This window comes from Falco peregrinus, chromosome 4 (assembly GCF_023634155.1).
Source record: "Falco peregrinus isolate bFalPer1 chromosome 4, bFalPer1.pri, whole genome shotgun sequence".
Classification (NCBI taxonomy): Eukaryota; Metazoa; Chordata; class Aves; order Falconiformes; family Falconidae; genus Falco; species Falco peregrinus.
The window spans coordinates 46,818,377-46,839,704 of record NC_073724.1 but is presented as its reverse complement, the minus strand read 5'-3'; the positions used below and the strand labels follow the sequence as shown (position 1 = coordinate 46,839,704).

The 21,328-nt window shown below is 34.6% G+C and overlaps 1 protein-coding gene across 8 annotated transcripts in view; it reads left to right on the top strand.

Annotated features, from left to right (window-relative positions):
- ITSN1 (intersectin 1) overlaps positions 1-21,328 on the top strand; it is a 136,603-nt gene that overhangs the window by 65,901 nt on the left and 49,374 nt on the right. For 5 of the 8 annotated variants that reach the window (XM_055802630.1, XM_055802632.1, XM_055802628.1 and 2 more), the window contains 6 exons: positions 1,006-1,093; positions 1,268-1,407; positions 10,945-11,069; positions 15,127-15,356; positions 16,732-16,853; positions 19,049-19,063. In XM_055802630.1, the coding sequence (XP_055658605.1) occupies positions 1,006-1,093; positions 1,268-1,407; positions 10,945-11,069; positions 15,127-15,356; positions 16,732-16,853; positions 19,049-19,063 (720 nt within the window). The remainder of the gene's footprint in view (positions 1-1,005; positions 1,094-1,267; positions 1,408-10,944; positions 11,070-15,126; positions 15,357-16,731; positions 16,854-19,048; positions 19,064-21,328) is intronic. The other 3 variants (XM_055802633.1, XM_055802631.1, XM_055802635.1) reach the window with 1 other exon arrangement.

The following is a 21,328-nucleotide window of genomic DNA, read 5'->3' as shown; positions in this document are numbered from 1 at the left end:
TCAACCATGTGTTCTTGTAACAAAAATTTAAAAATTTTCATGGCACTTACTCTGAAATTAAGTGATTAGGTGATATTTATTCTTAGGCTTATATTATGTCATTTGCAGTCCTTCATGACAAGTGGAAATTGTCAGGTGGTTGGTTCCTCAAAAGCCTGCAATTCAAGACAACTGCCGAAATAAATTACTTAGTTTGTCTGAAAGACAGGATGTTGACACTTAGGTGGCTTTTATAAAATAAGCTGTTTCTCCTCATGCCTCTATATTATGTTTTGACAACTTCAAGCTGGAGGTCAAGGCTTCTGAAAAGGTGTATGAAGTAGCACTCCTCCAGAATGAGCAAGGATTATGTTAGATAGATAGATAGATAGATAGATAAAATCCACCCAAGGAGGAATTTGTCATCTGCAGGGTCTCCTGCAATATATCAGTATACAATCTTATGACTGTGTTGAGACTGAGAGAGATCATAATCCTCTTTCAAGAGTGCTAAATCAAGAGATCATGTATTTTCATCTAGCAGAGCTTGTGTTGCATAGCATTTGTCCATAATATATTCCTTCACAGTGAAAGCCTTTATTTTCTTTTATTTATATAAACTTCAAATATTTGTCTTTCTATTCCTGATCAAAGATAATATTCATTTATTAAAATAAGATTTAAACAGATAATAAGTGCTTTTTTAATGTTTCCTGAAATCTATCCTTGTCTTTTTGCCCTGAATTTCAAGTAATTCCAAGCCAAGTTACGTATTCAATGAGGATCAATTCTTAAGTAATATGCTTAAATTTTATATGCTGTTTTTTTTGTACTGGCAGAGAACGATGTCTGAGTGGTAGTATCACACAGATAATGCTTGAATAATAGCAATAATACATAATTCAGTGGGAGAAAAAGTAAAGACTCATTTCAGAAGAAATGACAATGAGAGGTCTTATAGCTAAAGTCATTCCTCACCTTTCTGTCTGTTTCTTGTTTTCTCTCTCCTCCATGTCCTCTGTTCAGGAATCTCAGCAGATGCTTGGGAGGTTGATTCCAGAAAAGCAATTGCTTAATGATCAGCTAAAGCAAGTTCAACAGAACAGTTTGCACAGTAAGTCTGTTTTTGTATATGTCTGAGTTTGTATAGGACATGATACTGCATTGCACAGTGTACCGTGTAATTTCTTTTTTTGTTTTGCAAGATGCACGTTGAAAAATGTTGCTTTCTGTGACCTGAAATTCTCTGTGTATAGCAATACTTATTTGACAATATGTTTTAAAACAGGAGACTCTCTTCTTACCATCAAAAGAGCCTTAGAAGCCAAGGAACTAGCACGTCAACAACTTCGAGACCAGCTAGATGAAGTAGAAAAAGAAACCAGAGCTAAACTTCAGGAAATTGATATTTTCAATAATCAACTGAAGGTAATCCTAGACTTTTTAACCATTTCTTCTAAATGTTCAGTTAATTATTTTTTAATTTGATTATGAGGAAAAAACCAGAATGATTGATTTAGAATGTCAGTTTTGGGAATGTTCTCAAATCTCTTTCTTGGGAGGTGGTTTGGGGTTTTTTGTTGGGTTTTTTTAATATTTTTTTTAAGAAGGTACTACTTGGCATCCGAACTCAGAGTTTGAATCAACTTCATCTGCAGAATCTATGCAAGAATAGATTTGAGCTCTGATTCCGGATCCGTGATATGAAATTGCCAGTTTCTGCCCTTTTGCATCAAGGAAGTGCAAGCCTATAGCAGGTCAACAAATCTGCTGGAATCAGTACTTCAGATTGAAATCTTTGTTAGAGAGACTTGATTTTCTGCTGACACACAGAATTTTTATCTGCTTTTTGTAAGCTTATACTTGTTCCTGAATGTAGTTGTCTGTTGTTTGTGGTTTCATGCTTTATTGATCAGTCTTTTGTTAAAACAATGTGATTTGTTGTTTATTTCTGGACAAGAAAATGACAGAAATTGCACAAGTGAGTAGAGGAAGTGTTCTTTAGAGAGAAGTTATAAATCAGTCTTCAGTTAACAAACTTCTAATAGCGTTCATTTTTTCATAAAATATTCTAATGTTAAGGTACTTCATCTGATGATTCAACTGATGGTTTCTCCTGAAAGCTGACGAGAAAAATACTCCATTTCCCACAACGTATAATAAAATGAACTACAAGTATTTAGAAGGAAAAGAACTATGATAGATACGTTAATATTTCTGTAGTTGTTTTGAAATTAGATAAACTATTTTCTGCTTTAGAATAGAAGGTGTGTTTGAAGTTAACTAATGAATAGCTTGTTTTAATATCAAAGTTAATAATAATTATAGGAAGACTGAAAAGTTGTAGACCATACTACCTGTTTCAGTGCCAATTCAAAGATGACTCTCAGTATCTTAGGCAGGGAAGTAGGAAGGGGAGAACCTCTGCAGAGTTATAAGAGACACAAGACAAACAAAATGTGCACAATTTAATGTAAAAGAAAACAGAATGGTTTACCTTTTTTTTTTAATATATATATATACACACACTTTTTGGACACATTAACAAATCGTGCTTTTTGGGTGCTTTTTTTTGTATTTGTCTTTTTTTTGTTTTTAAAATTGAGTCTTTTTGAAGTGTTTTGCAGATAAATATGAATAAAGGTTATTTAATTCTAAAATTGTCAGCATTCAGTTTGATCATAAATGACCTAAACAGTTTATAAGTGGGCAGAGGGATGAATAATCTTAGTACTGTCACAGTCACAAAAAAAGCAACCCCAAACCAAAAAAAATCCAGTATTTTAAATATTGAAGGACTTGACTTAACAAATAAGCTAATGATAATTAAAAATTGAAGATCCATATTAAACAAAGACATCAATTTATCAAATGTCTGCTATCTGTCCAAGAATACCTTGGCTAATTATAAACTGTTTTGCAGTTTAATGGGAAAATTGATTTCTGTTTTCAAATCTTAAGTGTTTAGACTTACCACTTTAAATGCTGACAAGTAGTTATGTAGACAGTTCTTTGGGAAGACTTCAGCAAGCTTCGTTTGGCTTTTGGATATTGTGCACTTCATTTCATGATGTGTACGAGTGGTGCTTAATAGGAAGACCACTTTTTGTTGGTGTATGTTGGTGTTTTTGCCTTGCTGCAGTTTTCTTGCAAGAGATGAGTTTAAGAGGGGCAGTGCAGTTGTGCTACTGAAATTGAGAGGTGGGAGCTTAATTCAAAGAGAGTTATATTTTCTCCCTTTTGTAGTTTCACTAGATGTGAAAGATGTATTTTGAGGGGCCTGGATGGTTTTAATACTAGATTTAAATATCTATGAAAGCCTATATAGCTTTTTGTGGACTCAGCATGAAATGATTGTAGTACTCCCAAGTGCCAGAGAAACTTCTTAGAAGGTGCTGTGTGTGCAGCAGTGATTTAATGACTTATTCTTTTGGAGAAAGCTCTTAGAATATTTTGCATATGAGACTATGCACAAAGCTAGTGAAAGCTTTCCTGAGACTCATGGTTTTCTTAGGGTTTGTGTGAAGTGGAAGTTCTGTTCTTAAACCAAGGCAGAACACACCTATCTCTTAGGTAATAATGCTCAAAACAAAATCATCTAGGAACTTGCATAACTCTAAGGTACTTTTACCTAAAAAATAAAAAATCTGAGACAACTTTGAGGAACTGCCACTGGAAAGATGACTGTCATGTTTGCGATAGGTAGAAAATGGCTTATAAATACTTGCTAAATTAATAGCTTCCCCAATTAACAGAAGAACTTTTTGTTTACTTATTAGTAACTGGGTGCATAAATACAGCAGGCTCATTTGGTGCTACAGTACCTTGCAATTTGTGTAATTATCAGTCAACTGTATAATGCTCACATTTAAGTGTGATACTTTTCAAATAATGCATCAAAAATTCCACCACATCTGTGCTCTAAATATGTTAAAGGCTTCTTATCTTGTAAAGTAAGAGAAAATATGTAAAGATGGGAAATACAGAAATATTTATATTTAAAATGTATTTTTATTAAATAGATACATTAAAACCTCCATTTTTAATCGGGGCTGTTTCAAAATTATCCTTTCATTTTAACTGCTTTTTTTTTTTAACTGCTTATCAGTTTAAAACTGATAGGTAGTATTTTTATGGTGGTCTGCTGTTACTTGGTGCTTCAGTCTACTGAGAGATGGACATTTGGTGAGGTGGCTGCTAGGATGGCAGCACCATAATTGACACTGTCTTGTGCAGCTTTTGTTCTCTGACGAGTGATGGAGCAGCACTGGTGCTTGCCTCATCTTCTGCAGTACAACTAGCTTCTGAACAAGAAGCAGAATGATGTGTTACTGTTTGTGAACTCCCAAGGGGGGGAAAAAAAGCATATCTAAATACTCTTTAGATATATATGATCTTACAACATTTTGCATTTATTTCCTGTGGAGGGAGGGACTAATACATGTCTTTACTTAGTCAAAATGCTTAATTTAACAGAAAAAATAACCAAAACTTTAAATATGTAAGATACTGCTCTCTCGAGTATAAGGTATATGCCAAAGTAGTTCTGATGAAATGTTTAAGAGACCGTGAAGTTAACGGCAACATTAAATTATAACCTTTTGTTATCATTGCTGAGATTTATTCCTTATTGGCTATGAATGTTGATTAGATTATTTCTTATGTGAGTATATCCTTAAATTTTGCAAAACTCTGTTGCAAAACTATATTTCTGATTCATTCTCTTGAAATAGGCTACACTTGATCTACTGATACTGAATACAGAAATATGCTGTGATAGTACAAGATAAAATGAACAATTTCACTATTATCTAGTGTGCCTTTTCTTTGATGAGACCATAAGGTTTACCTAATATTCCAATATGGTTTAGGTTACAGGTCAGCTTGTTAACAGTGTAGTAGTATCCAGTGGATTGCACTGCATTTGCCTACATATTATATTTTTATGTTCTGCAGTGAGTACTTAAAATAAGTGTTAAATTTCCTCATCTTTGCTTTGTGTCTTAATAGCATATATGAGTGATTAGAGAGATAAATGAATTTTTTTTCCCCCCTGAATCTTTTGTTATCCCTCCAAAACAACTGATTTAAAATTCTTCTGATTAGTCCATTGGAGCTCAAGTACTTCAGTTACTTTAGTTTGAAGTTAACATTTCAAGAGTTGGAAATGTTCTTAGAATTGGATTCCTTTCGAAAACTTTTTGGAGTACAAAATGTTATTAATTTTTCAAAACGGGTAGTTTCAGGAAACTTTTTAATACTTGTTAGTCAGAGAAACAGGCACCTTAGCCTGCAGCTGGTCAGATATCCTTTTAAATCAGAATTGAGGCATTTTATCAGAGAAGATAATAGTCTTGTGGGTTGTGCTGTATTTGGCTGTACAGTAAGTGACTGAGTTTGTAACAAGGTTGAAAGGTAAGCCACATTTTTGTGTCCTGAATTAGGTTGAAAGAGTCTTAACTTCCATTACTCTTTAAAAATTCTAGCCTAGAAATCTAATAGTTAAAATTGATACAGATATTTGTAAAATGTAACTGGGCACTTTTTTCTTTTTCTCTATTTCATAGAATAATTCTGTAGAATAGAAGGCTTTATATTAGGTTTCCTGTTTGTATACCTATAGTCCTACTATAATTTACCTTTACAAATTCTTTTTATATTCAGTGTGAATTTATATTTAAATGTTACAAAGGTCAATCATCACACACTGTCAAATAAAACAATAGTAATTTTTAATACAGTTTTTTTCTCCAAAAAGCAAATAATAATTTCATATATCATAGAAAAATTAAATATTTAGAGCTTATCTGTGTTATTGCACAGGAAAAGAGAATGAATAATACTGTTTCTGAAATCCATTAGTCTTGCTGAGACGCTATTCTCAGTGCTTGGAAAAAGTGATGAACAAGGAGAATCAAGTTCTTAAAAATGTTTTACATTTTGTGTCATGTTCCAGTTGTTGTCAGTCCCTGTCTAGTCAGTGTGCACTGGACAAGTCTTGCATATGAATGCCTGTTTACATTTGAGCGTTTCTTTCTTCCAGTCAGTGGCAATGGAAGATGCAATGCTGCAGTGCCTGGCAGTTCTCCTGGGCTGCGTCAACTACTTAGACTCCTTTCTAAAGGTCTCCATGCCATACTCAGGCAGTACACAACTGTCTCAATCTGAGTGATGAACCTCCTCCAGTTATGTGCTTCACTTTACCATAAACAGATGAGTGTGCAGTGTTTAACTAAGCTAGTAATTAATAAGAGGTGCTAGCACTAAAACAGAATTAAAGGGAAGAGCTTATAATTTGATTCTTTATCTAATCCTTACTGCCTAGATGAGGAGTGTGCCTTGAATTGCAACTTGGACAAGGTACTAGTTAGTTATTTTTGTCTTTTGCTTATCTGAAACCTCAAGATTTTAAGTTAATTGCTTATTTTGGTCATGGTGTTCTGAATTTTTAAAAAGAAAACACTTTCACGTTAAGTGTTCCTACACAGCACTGTAATTTGTGATTCCAGGTATGAGAGAGATGACAATATATTCCCTTTATCAAAGCCCCCATAGCTATAATACGGGGTGAAAGGAGAAACTGTCAAGGACAAAGCAGGTGCTTTGGGAGTTGGGGAATGACATAGGAGAGTATTGCTGTGGGAAAGCCTCAGTGAGCACAGAACTGTAGGGTTCTTCCCTCTGGGATCAAGTGCTCTAGTTTGTCTCAAGGGAAGAAGATTTAATGGAAACCTTGTATTGTAATCCCTCAAGTATCCTAAGTTCTATTGTCTTTCTGTCAAAAGGCAAAATTTGGGCTGAAACAACTACATTTCTAATGTTAAGGTTTTCATAGCGATATGACTTGTCTGTATATAGTGAATATTACTCTGCTGTATGAAACTCCTATTTTAATTCGTATTCAATATTATGTGGGTACCTAAATGTGGCTATTGTAACATCTCAAAATTATACTTGTTAGTCTGTTTGTGACTTAAGTGGAAAGGTAACAATTTCTCTCTAGTGTTAAGGTAAGAAGTCATGCTTTGTCCTGCACACCAGAAACAAGAAAAGCATTGTTATGTCTTTGGAGTTATAATATATGATTTGTACAGCTCTTAAGTTGCTTGTGTCTGTAAAGGATGAGTGTAGGACTGTGCTGAATATTTAGCTGGCGAACGTTTCTTTCTGTTGACTGTTGAAGTGTTACTATAATTTTGTACAACTGGTGTCCTGTAGTGCTGTGGGACATGCTGATTCTTTCTCCCCCATCCACCCACTGGTACTTGGCAAAGCAACAGAGCATCTCCCTTTTGCATGAGACACAGATCAAATCTTTATTTCCTCCTAGCTAATGCAAAGAAGGATATATATTGCATTTTTTAATCTCCAAAAATATTCCACCTAATGCTGGGATTATAAACTAGGTTGGATTTTCTTAACTGTTACAGAATGTATGTCACAGAAAAAAATCTTTTCACAAAATACTGAACTAGCACATTGGCTTAGCTGGGAGGGGATAATGTGTTAAAATGTCTATGGAAAACTTAAATAATTATTAAAATGTTCCTTGAGATACTAGTGTAGCTGAGCAACTATATAAATGGCAAAATAAGCAAACAAAATTTTATTATTTGGACTAAAGTTGGCAGCAGCACTTAACTGCTGTGATGCAGCAGTTGATGGTCCTGCTATATGTACTCAGAATAAGAAACTACTTGCTTCAGACAGACATGGAGGCACGGCTCATAGCTGCACCTTCCCCAGTTACCTATTGGCCATAAAAGCGGCATGTATCGTACATTTAGCAGTGAGATAAACTTAAATGGCTAAACTACAATTAAAATACAAAGTTGGAGCTAGCCTTGTAGCTGGACTTCTAGTGGAAGTAAATGTTTGCTGCACAGATGTCTTGCAAGTTGTAATTTGTTTTTCTGTATTTGCAAATTCAGGAAGTTTTGCTGAAGGGGGCGGCGTAGCAATATTGTGAATTAGGTGTAGATTCCTCCTGATTCTGCGTATATAGATGAACGGAATCACTCTTTCTAGTTTACAAATTTCTTGTTAAAAAGTAAACTGAGCTCAGATACTTGCGTCTGGGTTGTCTCACTTTAAAGCTTTGAGATTTATTGGGGAGGGGGGTGGTTGTTTAACTATGATAAGCTTCGTACTCTTAAAAGGTTTTGGTTCCTCTTTCTTTGCCTATTGATTTTTTCTGTTTAACTGCTCGAACAACAGGGTTTGGGATAAATATGCAAAGGGGAAGAAGAAACAAACCTGAAAAGCACTGTTGTCTAAATAGCTTAAGATTTTGCAAGTAATAACAGGTTATCTTCAGTGTTGCCTTATTAAAAATGCTTGACTATCCCAGGTGTCTCTGTTCAATAGCAAGAGTTTTTATTGGCCAGGACTCAGAATCTGAGCTTCTTGGCATACAAAGTAAAGTGACAGGAGGGGACATAAATGTGAATGACAGCTAAAGCAAGTAGAACAACTAAGGATTTCTAGATGGAAGCCTGTGCTAAAGCTGAACTAAACATAGGAGTCAGAAACCTGTGTTTTGGATAGCAGTCCTTTTAGCCAGAAAAGAGAAACTGCTTGTTAAAAATCATTAATGCTAGTCAAGATACTTGATATTTCACAGAAGCAGTATTTTGAGCTTCCAAAACTTTGTAGATACTTAGTTTTATGGATTTCTGCAATCTAAAAAGATTTGTAATACTGTTGGCCAGGGGGAAAACTGCTTTCAACTGTGCCATTCTATAACCTATGTCCTTTCAGATGAGTGCTTGTTAATCACTCCACTGCTAATGTTCTTATGGTTGTATATTTGTCCTTTGCACTTCTATGTATTTTTTGATATAAATAAGGGATCAGGTGATCGTGTAGAAAAGATGGGGACTGTGGTTCCCCCATAGAAGTCAATTTGGAACGAGGGTCAAATCCTTTGTACCTTAATATATTACAAATGTAACAACATTAAAGAAGCTGAATTAACAACATACATTTATTGGAAATGACTGTTCACTCTAGTTAGCACTTCAGAAATTTATAGTCATGTCAGAGGTCACCTCTAGCTCCAGGTGCAGTTAACCAACTGTGTGTTCACTGCAATCTTCTGATACCTTTATTTTCGTTGTTCTTTATGGGCCAGCTGCTAAAACCCCATTATGTTTGATATTGCTAATATATTTCCTTTATAGTAGCCCTTTTCATTACACCAAAATAAGGCTATGTATGAATGTTTACAACCATGGGCATCAGGGTTTAAAAATTTTCCCAAAGGCAATATCCTGCCTGAATAATTCTGGTAATTATGCAAGAGTAGTTTATTTTACATTCTCTAATATCCATTCTAGATCCTAACTATCTGCTAAGCTTTAATGTGACTATGGAAATATGGTCTTGCCCAAATTATCTCTGTATTTCAGTGACTTTCATGGCCTTAGCAGAGTTTTAATTAAAACTTGTATAAGAACTGATTATCTCTTTTAATTATGTTGAATTTGGTTTTCATTGAATTTAAAATTGATGATCATTTATTAAATGAGAATGAGAGCTAGGACACAATTTAAGTTTTTTCCCAACTTTCATCCATATATCAGAAATGTTTTTAATACCTTGCAAGGCCACGTGCTACTCCTCTTCATAATGTAGTTATTTTGATGTCTTGAAATTTGATATTGCACAGTGTGCAGTTGTTCAGCACTAATGCATGTATTTCTTCCACTAACTAAAATTTTTAGACACAGTGCAAGTACAGTCTGTAAATAAACAAGTATTAACTTTCAACTTTTACGAAACTATAGCTAAGAAGTTGCTAATAATGTTGTGAAATTAATTTACTGAAACTTTTCTCATTTTGGCCATTTGAATCACTTGATATTTAGGTTTTTTCTTTTTCTTTTGTGCAATTTTGTATGTTTCTGTCAGTGTATGAAGATAGTTACATGAAATCGTCATCTGGCTAATTTATAGATGTGAATTTCTGAAAAACTATTCAAATACTTTCAGGATTAATTGTTTCAATCCCTGAACAAATTAAGATAAAGTTTTTAAGGATACCAAGATAAACAAATGTGCATGATATGTCACAACATAGTTCAGTAAAAGTAGACATTATTAAGATATGGATTTAGAAAGAGTTTCCTGCTGCAAGCTTTTTCTACATGTTTTTGTACTATATTTGCATTAAAATGTATTGATTTTTTTTTGAAGTGAACTATTTTCAATGAAAAATTTCAGTTGGCATAGGTGAAGCTGTACTTTTTTCCCCCTTGTAAATCTGAGGAGTTCAGACACACAACTCTAGGTCATGCAAATAGATTCTGGATAAAATTTGTATTTTTTTAATAGATGCTAAGCAGAAAACAAATCTTGAGTAAAAGATCATGGTTTTATTGTATTCTAAATGTTTCAGGCAATGCCCTTCCAGTTAGAGGAAAATTATTTGTATATGGATGAATACTCTCTGTGCCACGATTCATCCCAAAGACATTGCATAAGTAATTCAGTCTCTTGGGTATATAAAACAATGCTGAAGATTCTTTCGTAGATCTCCATTAATTGCGAAATAAAACCCATTAACTGAAACAGTTGCTATTACAAGCAGCTCAGAAAGCAGATTTTTGTATGGAATTCAATAAATGAATTTTACAAACCAGCAAACAACTTAAATATAAGGGACTTTCCAGATTAAGCTTTCTCAAACTCTTGTCAATTTTTTAGAGTCCCATTTAAAAAAGGCTTTCTTGTTTCTTAACCCTTTAACATGTCAGGTTATATGAATAAAAATAGGAAAACATTAAGTGCTTTGTAGCCCTTTGAAATCTACCTTAAAGGTCTGCCAGTGCATTTGGCAATACTGTAAGTTTGAACAGAGATGCCTAACCATTTGCAAGTTTTGTTACTTCACAATGAAACATCTGGGACCATTAGTTATGATTCACATATAAATGTTTACACATATTTTACTCTTTTCTGTAGGAGTTGAGAGAAATACATAACAAACAGCAGCTACAGAAGCAAAAGAACTTGGAAGCTGAGAGGCTGAAACAGAAGGAACAAGAAAGGAAGACAGTAGAACTGGAAAAGCAAAAAGAAGCTCAAAGGTAACAAACTGCTTTAATTTAAGCCCTTTCTGTAGATGTGTTAGAGTGCAGAGCATTTTGCAAACAGGTAAAATAAACTTTGCATTCCTAGGAGCATAATCTCATCTCAAACAGTATATCACTAAATGGGAAGAATACCCAAGACCTAGACCAAGTTTCATTTCAGTGCAGGTGATCTCTTTTAAAGCTCAGGGAATCTCTTGACTTATCCTTGAATGAGAAGTGTGCTCTGGAAATGAGCTTCTGTATCCATCCGTCACTGTTACTTGTCAGTGATACATACAGATTTCAGCAGTTACGTAAATGTGTAGTGTGATGCTGCAGCTCGAGAGGGTCTTGAACTCTGCAATTAACTATCTCTTTTATATTAACATAAAATACAGAGCTAATGTTTTCCTGCTACACACTTGGAAATTTGTTTTCTATGTATATTTATAATATATTTATGTAAAATGAGTGGCATATAGGCTAGCGACCAGTTCTGTTCTGACATGTGAAAATCAGTAGCTGTTTGATTTTATTTTTAGTAACTGTGGGGGTTTTAAACTCTTAATGTAGACAGATGTGGGTCAAGAGATGAAAACAAAGGCCTGAGAACAAGAGGTTTTAAATTATTGGTTATAACATTACATGGACTGTGACCTGAAGTAAATAGATAGCCTGTGTTACTGTTTGGTGAGTTAAGTTAATTTTTACATTTCAGGCAAAACCAAAACAAGGTCTCAGTGAAAACTGTGTCTTCAAACAGAAATCTTATACATAGAAAGCAATTACATTTAGATAAGTCTTAAATAATTGACGTAAAACCTATGCCTTTAAAAATCTTAAAGATCGACTTCTTAAATAGCAAGCTTTCTAAGAAAACAGCTTCCTGCTGCAAAGAAATAATGACACTAAATATGGTAATTATGTTGGGACTTTTCCTTGAAAACAAGAAGGCTGCTGAGGTACTGGAAGTATAGAAATAGTAAATAATAAAATACTCCACTTCCTTACAGAAAAGTGGAAATTTAAAAAACAAATTTAAAAAAGGAAAAACTTCTGCCATGGAAAACTTCATGTCTGACTTTTCATGCTAGTTGAGCATTCAGACTTCATTGGTAATGCAAAACTTTGTGCTGTGCAGCTATTCAAGCTTCTAAATAATTGTAATTGGTATAACTCGTAACAAGCAGTCTACCAAGTCTTACTGATTTCCAACAGACACCAAAATGAATAAGGTAAATGATTAATACTCATAACCTGGATACTACACCATAATGGTTACAGACGTATGCTGCCATGTAGTAGTAGCTCTAGTGAAAGCAAAGAAAGAACGAATAATCTAAGATCATAATTCTGTGCACTTAAATCTTTGGCTTAATGGATATCCACAGTCGCTTTATACTGAGAACAATCTTAGCAATTTTTTATTGGTAATTATGCACTGAATTGTGCACATACTTCATTGAGCAAACAGATATACAGACATACATATTTGGGGATGGTAGAGGTCTTTAAGACCTTTTATGGCTAATTAGTCTTTATTAACTTAACGCTAATTCCATGCAGATTTGTATGATTGTGGGAGTAATATACAGGTCAGAGGGAAAAAACCCCTACATTTGAGTAAAATGAATAGAGCTTACTCTTGGTGTTTGGGACAAGAACTGCACGAGTGGTATAATGCAGTTGGTGAGAGAAAAAAAAATTGAAAGAGTAAAAAGCAAGTGCAGGTAAATCCTAGCTTAGAGGCCATATCCACAATAATTAAAACATCGAGAGTCTTGAAGTAAGGAAAAGAGCAGAATGTCAAGTTTTCTGTTCGTAACCTTAAGCTCTGGTACTTGGGCCTGGGCTTCTCAGTCTCTTCTTACTACCTTTTTTGTCTTCAACTTGTGATAATTAGCTTTCATAACAATCAAACAAGAAAATTCTGCAGGTTCTATGGAAGGAAAAAGGAAATCAAACATACGCCTCCCCCCCCCCCCCCCCCCACTAGATTGTTGCCTGCTTGCTCCAGCAGTTAGAGCAAACGTGGTTTTTAAGTATAGGAAGATTTAATCACTTCTATTAGAAACATAATTAAAAACTCAGTTTCCCATTTAAAGCCCATCTGACTAAACTCACCAGGTAAGACAACATTCAAGTCAAAAGAAAACTGAGCTCTGTATGCCTGTGTGGTACAGCTTCAGTGTTACAACAAAACTGCTGAGTAATTGGCTCTGAATGCTTTGCAGGTGAATATACAAAGGACAAATGCAGCAATTAAAATAAGAAGTTGTCAGAACAGCGAATTTATTAACTTGTTAGATGACTTGCATTTAAGGCAGAAAAGTGTAACAGTATTTCGTAAAGGAGGAAGTGATATTCTTCACTCTGGTATCTTAACTTCTACTCGTGGTGTACTGATCTAAAATATTGAAACAATATCAGCGGTTTAATTGACAACCAAAGATTTTTTTGAGCTTGTAAGTTAGTAGCTGCCATCTTAAACAGCTTGCTGTGATGCATTTGTCACTAATTTTGTAAGTATGAAGAAAGTATGAAAGTGGAATGGGTTGTGGAACAAAATAAAGCACACTGTGCATCTGTTATAGCCCTTTAGAGTTATATTTAATGGTGCAAATTGTTTCTAGCAGAGATGACTTACTCTTGTCTTGTCCTCTGTCAGAGGGGAAGGACTTGTTAGTTTTCACAGTTGGGAATGTGAAATTTTCTGAATAGTTCTACAGGAGTGCTGTATGAAGCTTGCAGATGATTTTACTCCTTGCAGCTCAACAGGAGGATCAGGACTACCATATTTTCTGATTACTACTTTTTTCTTCTTCTTCTTTTTTTTTTTTTTTTTTTTTTTTTTTCCCCTGATTTGGCTGGTTTGAATCTTACCTAGGGACGTTTGTGGCTTTGAGAAAATAAGCAGAACCATTTTGTTTGGTGTTCTTGACTTCTTCCTGTATTTTTTGAGCTGAAGTCCATGCTGAACAGATAAAAATTGAAGTGTGTAATTTGCTGCTTATTGGGTTTCAGGGAAAACAATGGTAAGAATTCATTATTGAAAATGTCTGGCAATAGCTGTAGTTGATATCTACAGGCCTAGATTAAATAAAACGAATTGTGGAGCAAATGAAAAAGGTAACTTGCAATGCTGATATAATGGAATACACAGATTGCTTACATTGGACCACGTGGGAAGAGATTTTCGAAAGCAGCCTTATGTGGAACTGAAGGGCTTATGTCTGGATTCTTGGATGCCAAGAAGTTTTGTTTCTTCACACAAGGGAGAATTTTTTTCTTCCTCTTTTTCTTACTCCTTTCTCCATATGGTTCATCACTAAAACCAACTGCATAGGATTTATGAATGCCATGGAAAACAGTGAAAAGGCAATACATAAAAGTATTGAATCCCCAAGCTGAGACTCAGACGTTGTTGAGTTGAAGAGGTGGGACTGAAAGTGTAAGATACTGAATGTTATCAAGCTTATGATTTGCAGAGTAAGAGTAAGACCAAAGTAAGACACTGTTCCAAGATACCTGTGTGAGGTTTCATACAATAAATAGAAAAACACAGGTATATATTTATTCTCATGTTATTGTAGAGAAGATATTACAGCCTCAATAAAGTAAGTAAAGCATTTACAAATCTCTGAAGAACTCAGACAAGAAAAAATAGTGTTGAATAATATTTTTTTCCATCTTACATTTAGCTCCAAAAGGTAAGTAGTTTATAACTTCTGTATGCTCAGGTTGCTCAATACCTCTTCTAGAGTTCTGTGGAATTGTATTGTAAAGGTACAGAATTGATATGTGAGTTAAAATAAAATTTTAAAAAAGATATTTATTTAAATGCAAAGAAAAAAGCAGCTCAACGCAATGGAGGCCTGCGCTTAGTATTAGGTTACATTAACTAGTATTCTCTTGATTGTCTGAGAGTCACAGCTCTTTCTTTATGAATACATATGGAGTCATGCAAAAGTCATAGAGTGCACTTTATACTATAGATCACACACAAAGACAACTAATGTTTATGATCTTTTGTTTGACTGCCTTAAAAACACCCACCTTAACTGTCCAACAGGCGAATCCAGGAACGGGATAAACAGCGGCTTGATCGAGTACAACCAGAAGAAGAACTTCAGTGGCAAAAAAAAGTTCAGGAAGATGAAAAGCAAAAAAGGGAAGAAATATCTAAGAAGAAGGAAAGTGAGGATAAGGGGAAACAGGAAATGCAAGAGAAACTGAGTAAACTTTTCCAACCACATCAAGAGCCCGTCAAGCCAGCTGTCCAGGCTCCTTGGTCAAATGCAGGTAGGGTAAAAAAAAAATAATCAAGAACAGCTGTTGCATGTTCTTCTTGAACAATTCTGTCTTCCATTTAATACAGAAGAATATTATGTTTCAAGGTTGGTTTGTTAGTCTAGATAAAGTAAATCATGCATGGATGGAGCTCTAGAATCCAAAAAAAGTTTTTCTTTTAGGCTTCACTATTTTTCCTAAAAGTATGGTGTTTAGCAGAGTGTAAAGCACAGTTAATGAGACTCACAGTGCCAGCTGAAGAATCTTAACTGTAAGTTGTGAGATCGTGATGCAAGATGTCAAAAATTATTTCTTTGTTTTTCTTTACATTTTTTATTTTGATGTGGAATATATGCCTTGGGATTTTTTATAGTAGCAGTATCTAATTTAGTTATCCTTCTTTCTCTTCGCCCTTCCCCGTGCATGTTGTTTACCAAACAAATGATCTGAAGTCTAAGATTCAATCCCCTTTTTTCTGCTATGCACATGATCACTTTCAGCTGAGAGCTTTTTCTCTGCATTATAACCTGATTTTTGCCCCTATTGGGAATCATGGTTCCCCCTTAAGTGGCTTTGATACATACACAAGAGAACTGATTGGGAATGTGATACTTGTTTGAAAATTTGATCAAAGGATTGCATAAAAGGGAAATTACCTTCTGTCTTTTAGCCCAAATCTAGAATTGACTTGATCTAATATGTCCTCTTGCTAGGTTTTGTTTGTGCAGAGTAGCAGAGGGAACTTTTATGACTGAATAGACAAAATAGGAAGTGCATTATACAAAAGCAATTTAGCTTATACCTTTGGGGCTTTTCTGTATTCTTTTTCTAATAATACATCTTTAGCATGTAATTTTTTTAATACATCATCTGTAAGTGACCTCTTTTCAGCCAATCTATATGTACTAGAACATTTTGAAACATCTTTCCTGGAAGTATAGTCAGGCTGCAAATGAAGCTGCCACACAAGCAGGCTCCAAAAGTATTCGGGATACCATTGATATATGCCAGAACATCACTGTTTGAACCTGTGGCTGATAAGATTTAACCTAAAAAATCATTGAAGCATTTGAAGAGTCATATATGTTGCATCATAAGTACATGAATCTTACTACAAAAATAGTTGTATATATCATAAAAGTTAAAATATAGTAATATTTTACCTGGTATTTATAAAATAGTAAGAAAATTGTATTTTAAATAATTCATTTTGATATTTTCCCTTGTGTAAAGAGAGGACAATATACTTCCTACAGACAATGTATGGTTTGTTAATTTTTGTTGCCACTTTCACCTTGTTTTTCAAATATCTAAAAAATAATGTGTTGTGATATTTTATTTTTTCCTTAACCTTTATATCTGTGTGGGGTTTTTTTCCTTTGCTCAGAAAAAGCTCCTCTAACCATTTCTGCTCAGGAGGATGTAAAAATAGTGTACTATAGAGCACTGTATCCTTTTGAATCAAGAAGCCACGACGAAATCACTATTCAGCCAGGCGACATAGTCATGGTAAGAATTGTGATATTACTTGAAAAAATTACAGAAGTGTTTGTGTGATTGAAATTATATATGGCAAGATTTTTTTATAGACATGAGAAAAATATTTCGGTGAATACCAAAATTATGTGATATGACATAGTAACCCTATTATAATAATGGATAATTTCTAACAGTTCATTCTGAGTGTAAAGTTTAAATATAATCTGAGTAAATAGTTATCACTTTTAGTATACTGAGGCAGGTGTGTCTGTCAATGTGTTTAAAAAGGTTCCTGTACAGAAGTTATCTCAGTGAGAGGTGTCTGTCCTCCAGGGTACCTAGGGAGTAAAGTTCCTGTTATTGAGACAGTGGCTATTATGTGTGGAACCAAAAACTAGCTTTGATGAAATATGTTTTTATTAAGAAATTTACCTTTTTATAAGAATAGTAAAAGAGCGGTGTAAAGTTTTTAATTTGGAAAATTGCCTTTATTAAGAGAATGTGATGTCCAGTGTAATACTATGTGAAACTATTACAATAAACTACAAGATGACTATACTTCCATCATGATCACATATAGTCTTTGTATGGTGCTGACACTTCTTCAGTAATATTGGAAATTTTTATACAGCTCTTCTGGTGGCAGTTCTTGACATTATGATCTAGAGCAGGGGTCCTCAAACTTTTTAACCAGGGGGCCGGCGTGCAGATAAAGTGGCAGGCAGTCATCTGCGGCTGCTTGGCTTCCCCCCCCAGCCCCCGGTGGTGGGGGGGACGGACGGGACGGGACGGGTTCTGTAAATAGTGGGGGCCAGATTGAGGACCCTGGGGGGCCGTACCCAGCCCGTGGGCCGTAGTTTGAGGACCCCTGATCTAGTGTAATTGTAACTTGAAATTTTTTGTATGACTTACTGTTTTTGTTTTTAATCTACTTAAGTCTTTTTTTGAGATACTTTTACATTTAAAGAGGATACACAGTAGGTAAAACGTCATTTCTAAAAGTGGAAACTTCAAAGGTTAAACATTTGGTTGCAGGTGTGTTCGTACAGAATTATTTCCTTTCTTTTGTGTGTTTTGTTTTTTGGTTTGTGGGTTTTTTTGTTTGTTTTTTTTTAAGTAGATGATGAGATACAGGGATGTGGTCAGCCTATAACTGTCAGGTTAAACTCTAAAGCAATATTCTGCTTTTGTCTTTAGCTATTTCTAAAATTATAGTTCTATTGTTAATGACTGCAGTTATTAAATGTATATGTTAATATTAATAAATTACTAGTGTGATCTTAACAAGTATATGTCTATTCATAATGAAAATTCCTAGTGTTACTATTAAATGAAACCTTGTTCACTGTGGGAAGGTGTATTCATTATAGTGTTCTACCCAGCAAAACAGACTTTAAGAGCTATTGCATTTTGGCACAATTTAGTAAGAATTGTTTTTTGAAAAAATACTCTTTGTAGACTCTCATAAGTTGTAATGATAACTATTTTTAAAAAAGCTTGTTTTCTGGCGAGATGAGCCTTCCTGTCTCAGCCTTTTTTTTGGTTTCGTTTTGGTTTTGTTTTTTTCATCGATTCAGCTGTGTTTCACTGATGTGTTTGTGAGGCATTAGAAGCGCTTTTGGAAACAAAAGGCAAATCCTGGATTAGTAGCACTACTGAATGACTCGGAGGCCCGATGCCATTCTGTATAACAGTGCAACGTAGTGTTATTATGTGTCAGGAAAATAGTATTGGTCAGTCAGCAGTTAAATGAGAGAGGATACAGGTGCATGGGTCTCCTTAGGCTATTGAAAAATGCTGTGTTGTCTGGCTTTCTTGGGAAATAGATTGTAGCCTAGGCATGGAAACTGTTTTCATCCTTGAGAAAAAGCGATCACTATTAGGTAGACTTGCAGGGAAATAACATTTTTTGCCAGAAAAAGTATATTTTTAAAGAGCACTTCACACATTTCAAATAGAGACTTTGAGGTTATCTGAATCTTTCTATATGTTAATTTTGTACTTCTATTTTAACTTACCCTACAAAAGTAGGGTAACTACTCTCAATTTTCATTAACTAACTTCTGACTCTAATTAAACCTGATGACTAATTCTTGTGGGATTTATCTCCTGCTCTTAGTAATTGCTTAAATGGGCTACTCTTAGAAAAGTTAATATAAGTAAGACACTTCTGTGAAATATGTTATAATTTTACCTTGCTTTAAATCATTGCTTTCCTGATGGAGGTTAAAAGGGAATGGGTAAGTGTGCTATATGACTGTTAGGAAGTCTATGCAATTTATTCATTTTCATAAATACAGATTTTGTTAACATTTAGTTTACTTGTTTTTAAATTCACCTTGGGTAAAATTAACAAGCAAGCTCACATTGTCAAAAGTAATTTAACTGCAATGGACCAGAACTTACTTTTGATAATGGGCATTTGGACTCCTAGACTCTTCTCTGTCTTTAAGTGTTTGTTGTGTCCTGTGGGTCTAAAAGGTTTGAGTTGATGTTTTTTGGAAATTAATAATTTACAAGCTTACATGTTAAAGTGTGTCTAATTTATGACATAAATGCAACTCTGTAGTTAAGCTGACCTATACAGTTAGGAGTTTGTGTGCAACAGAATAAGTATTGCTTAGAATAACTGTGTTCTAACTTAGGCAAATCTAACACTTCACCATTTTAACACTTATAAATGGCTTTGTGTGTGCTTGTGCAATCATGTCCTATAATCGTATAGCTGTATAGAAGGTACCACCCAAACTGTAACTGCCGTGAGCAAAGAATTCAGCTGAAGCTCAAATCCATTGACTGCGCACATGGAAACCAGGCCTGAATCCTGGATGTAAATAGGACTGCAGAATTCATTATGTCAGAATGACTTGTGGCTTTAATAGATGTATAGCTTGTAAATAGTTTTTATGACAGTGTAATGCACTTTTACACTGTGCATGAATCTTAAAACCTGTCTTGGTGGAAATGAGGGAGAAGGATGAGGGTTTATTCTGAAATAAGTATTTGCAAATTTGAGGAGGGCTTTCTTCTCTCTGACTTTCCAGTACACATTAGTTATCTGTAGCACTGGTGTGTCTTGTGTAATGGTTTAGCAAGTGCATGGGGTGTGGGCTGTATTTTTTTAATTCTTCTACTTTTTAATTACAGGATTTTTATATTTTCTCTTAATGTGGATTTCTGCTTTCTCAGCTTCTTACCTTACTATGTACTTGAAATTTATTTCGCTGTAAGATAGATTGATTTATAATCCTAACTATAATTTAACCAAGCTTTTGTCTGGGAACAAATATTCCGAGCCCAGAAGGCCGTGCTTCTTTCAGGGCTCTGTCTGTTCAAGAGCTTAAGTTTCTATGATGTGTATGAATATATGTACACAATGTATGGAATTCTTTTCCTTTGGATAGCTCTTCTACAAAGCAAGTCCTGCTGGCATTTGCTGCTCTTAGGGTCCAGCTTGAAGTAAATGAATGGATTCTGTTGTTGCTGATAATATTTTGTGTAATAAAGCTTATTTAAATAAACTTAAGCGTAATTTGGTGAAATACAGGTGGGTTACTGAATTACTGAACTGTAGTGGCTCTGATAGCAAGAGGACATAAGCTAAACAGGAGATTCATGAAGAAGCTTCCATGGAAAGTCTAAAATTAATGATAGTTTCTTATGAGTTTGATGGTGAGAATTAGAATGAATGTTCTTTGTATTAGACACATAGACAGCCTCGTTGTGTTAGATCCTGTGTAGGCGTAATCAGCATATGGCCTCTGGCCCACGGTTGATATTCAGCATTGTAACAGGAATTCCAGTAGTCTCAAAATATCTATATCAAAAGCCTACAAGTAGATTAGAATTGAAATTGTCATTGAATGGATAGATAGTTGAACAAAACAGATAATGGTACTCTGTTTAGCTTTGATTAAATACTTTTTGTTAGAATATTAGGATGTTGCTTCATAAAAGAGGGCTTCTCTTACTGTGTGCATGCACTGCATACACAAGCCAAGTCAAAGTGGAGTAGACCACTGCAAAGCCAGTCCTTCTGTTGACAGAGCTGCTAACTGGATGTGTTGCTTTCGCTGCTAAGGTTTGGGTTGCTGTTACTCCTGTCACTTGTGTTCAGTTGCTGGAACTAAGTAGTTGTAAGCTGTGGCTCTAAAGCATATTTGAATAAATAAAACATAAAACAACACATGCTATAATTCTCTGTACAGGTGTACATTTAACATGTAGTTGTATTTTGGAAAAAAATTGGGATAGTTTGTTGTAGGGGCTTGGGGATGGTAGGTGTAAAAATATAAGGAAATTAGAACAAATTCATTTAAAAAAAATTCAAAGGAATTTATTTAAAGTTCCACTACTGCACTACAAAACCAGATGCAAATTATATTTTATACGAATAACTAAGAAGCCAGATTTTTTGAGTTACAGAGTTAAAATTATCCTTCAAAGTGCCTTTTCAGAAGTATACCTAGAAAACATAATTGAACAAACATAAATTTGACTATCCT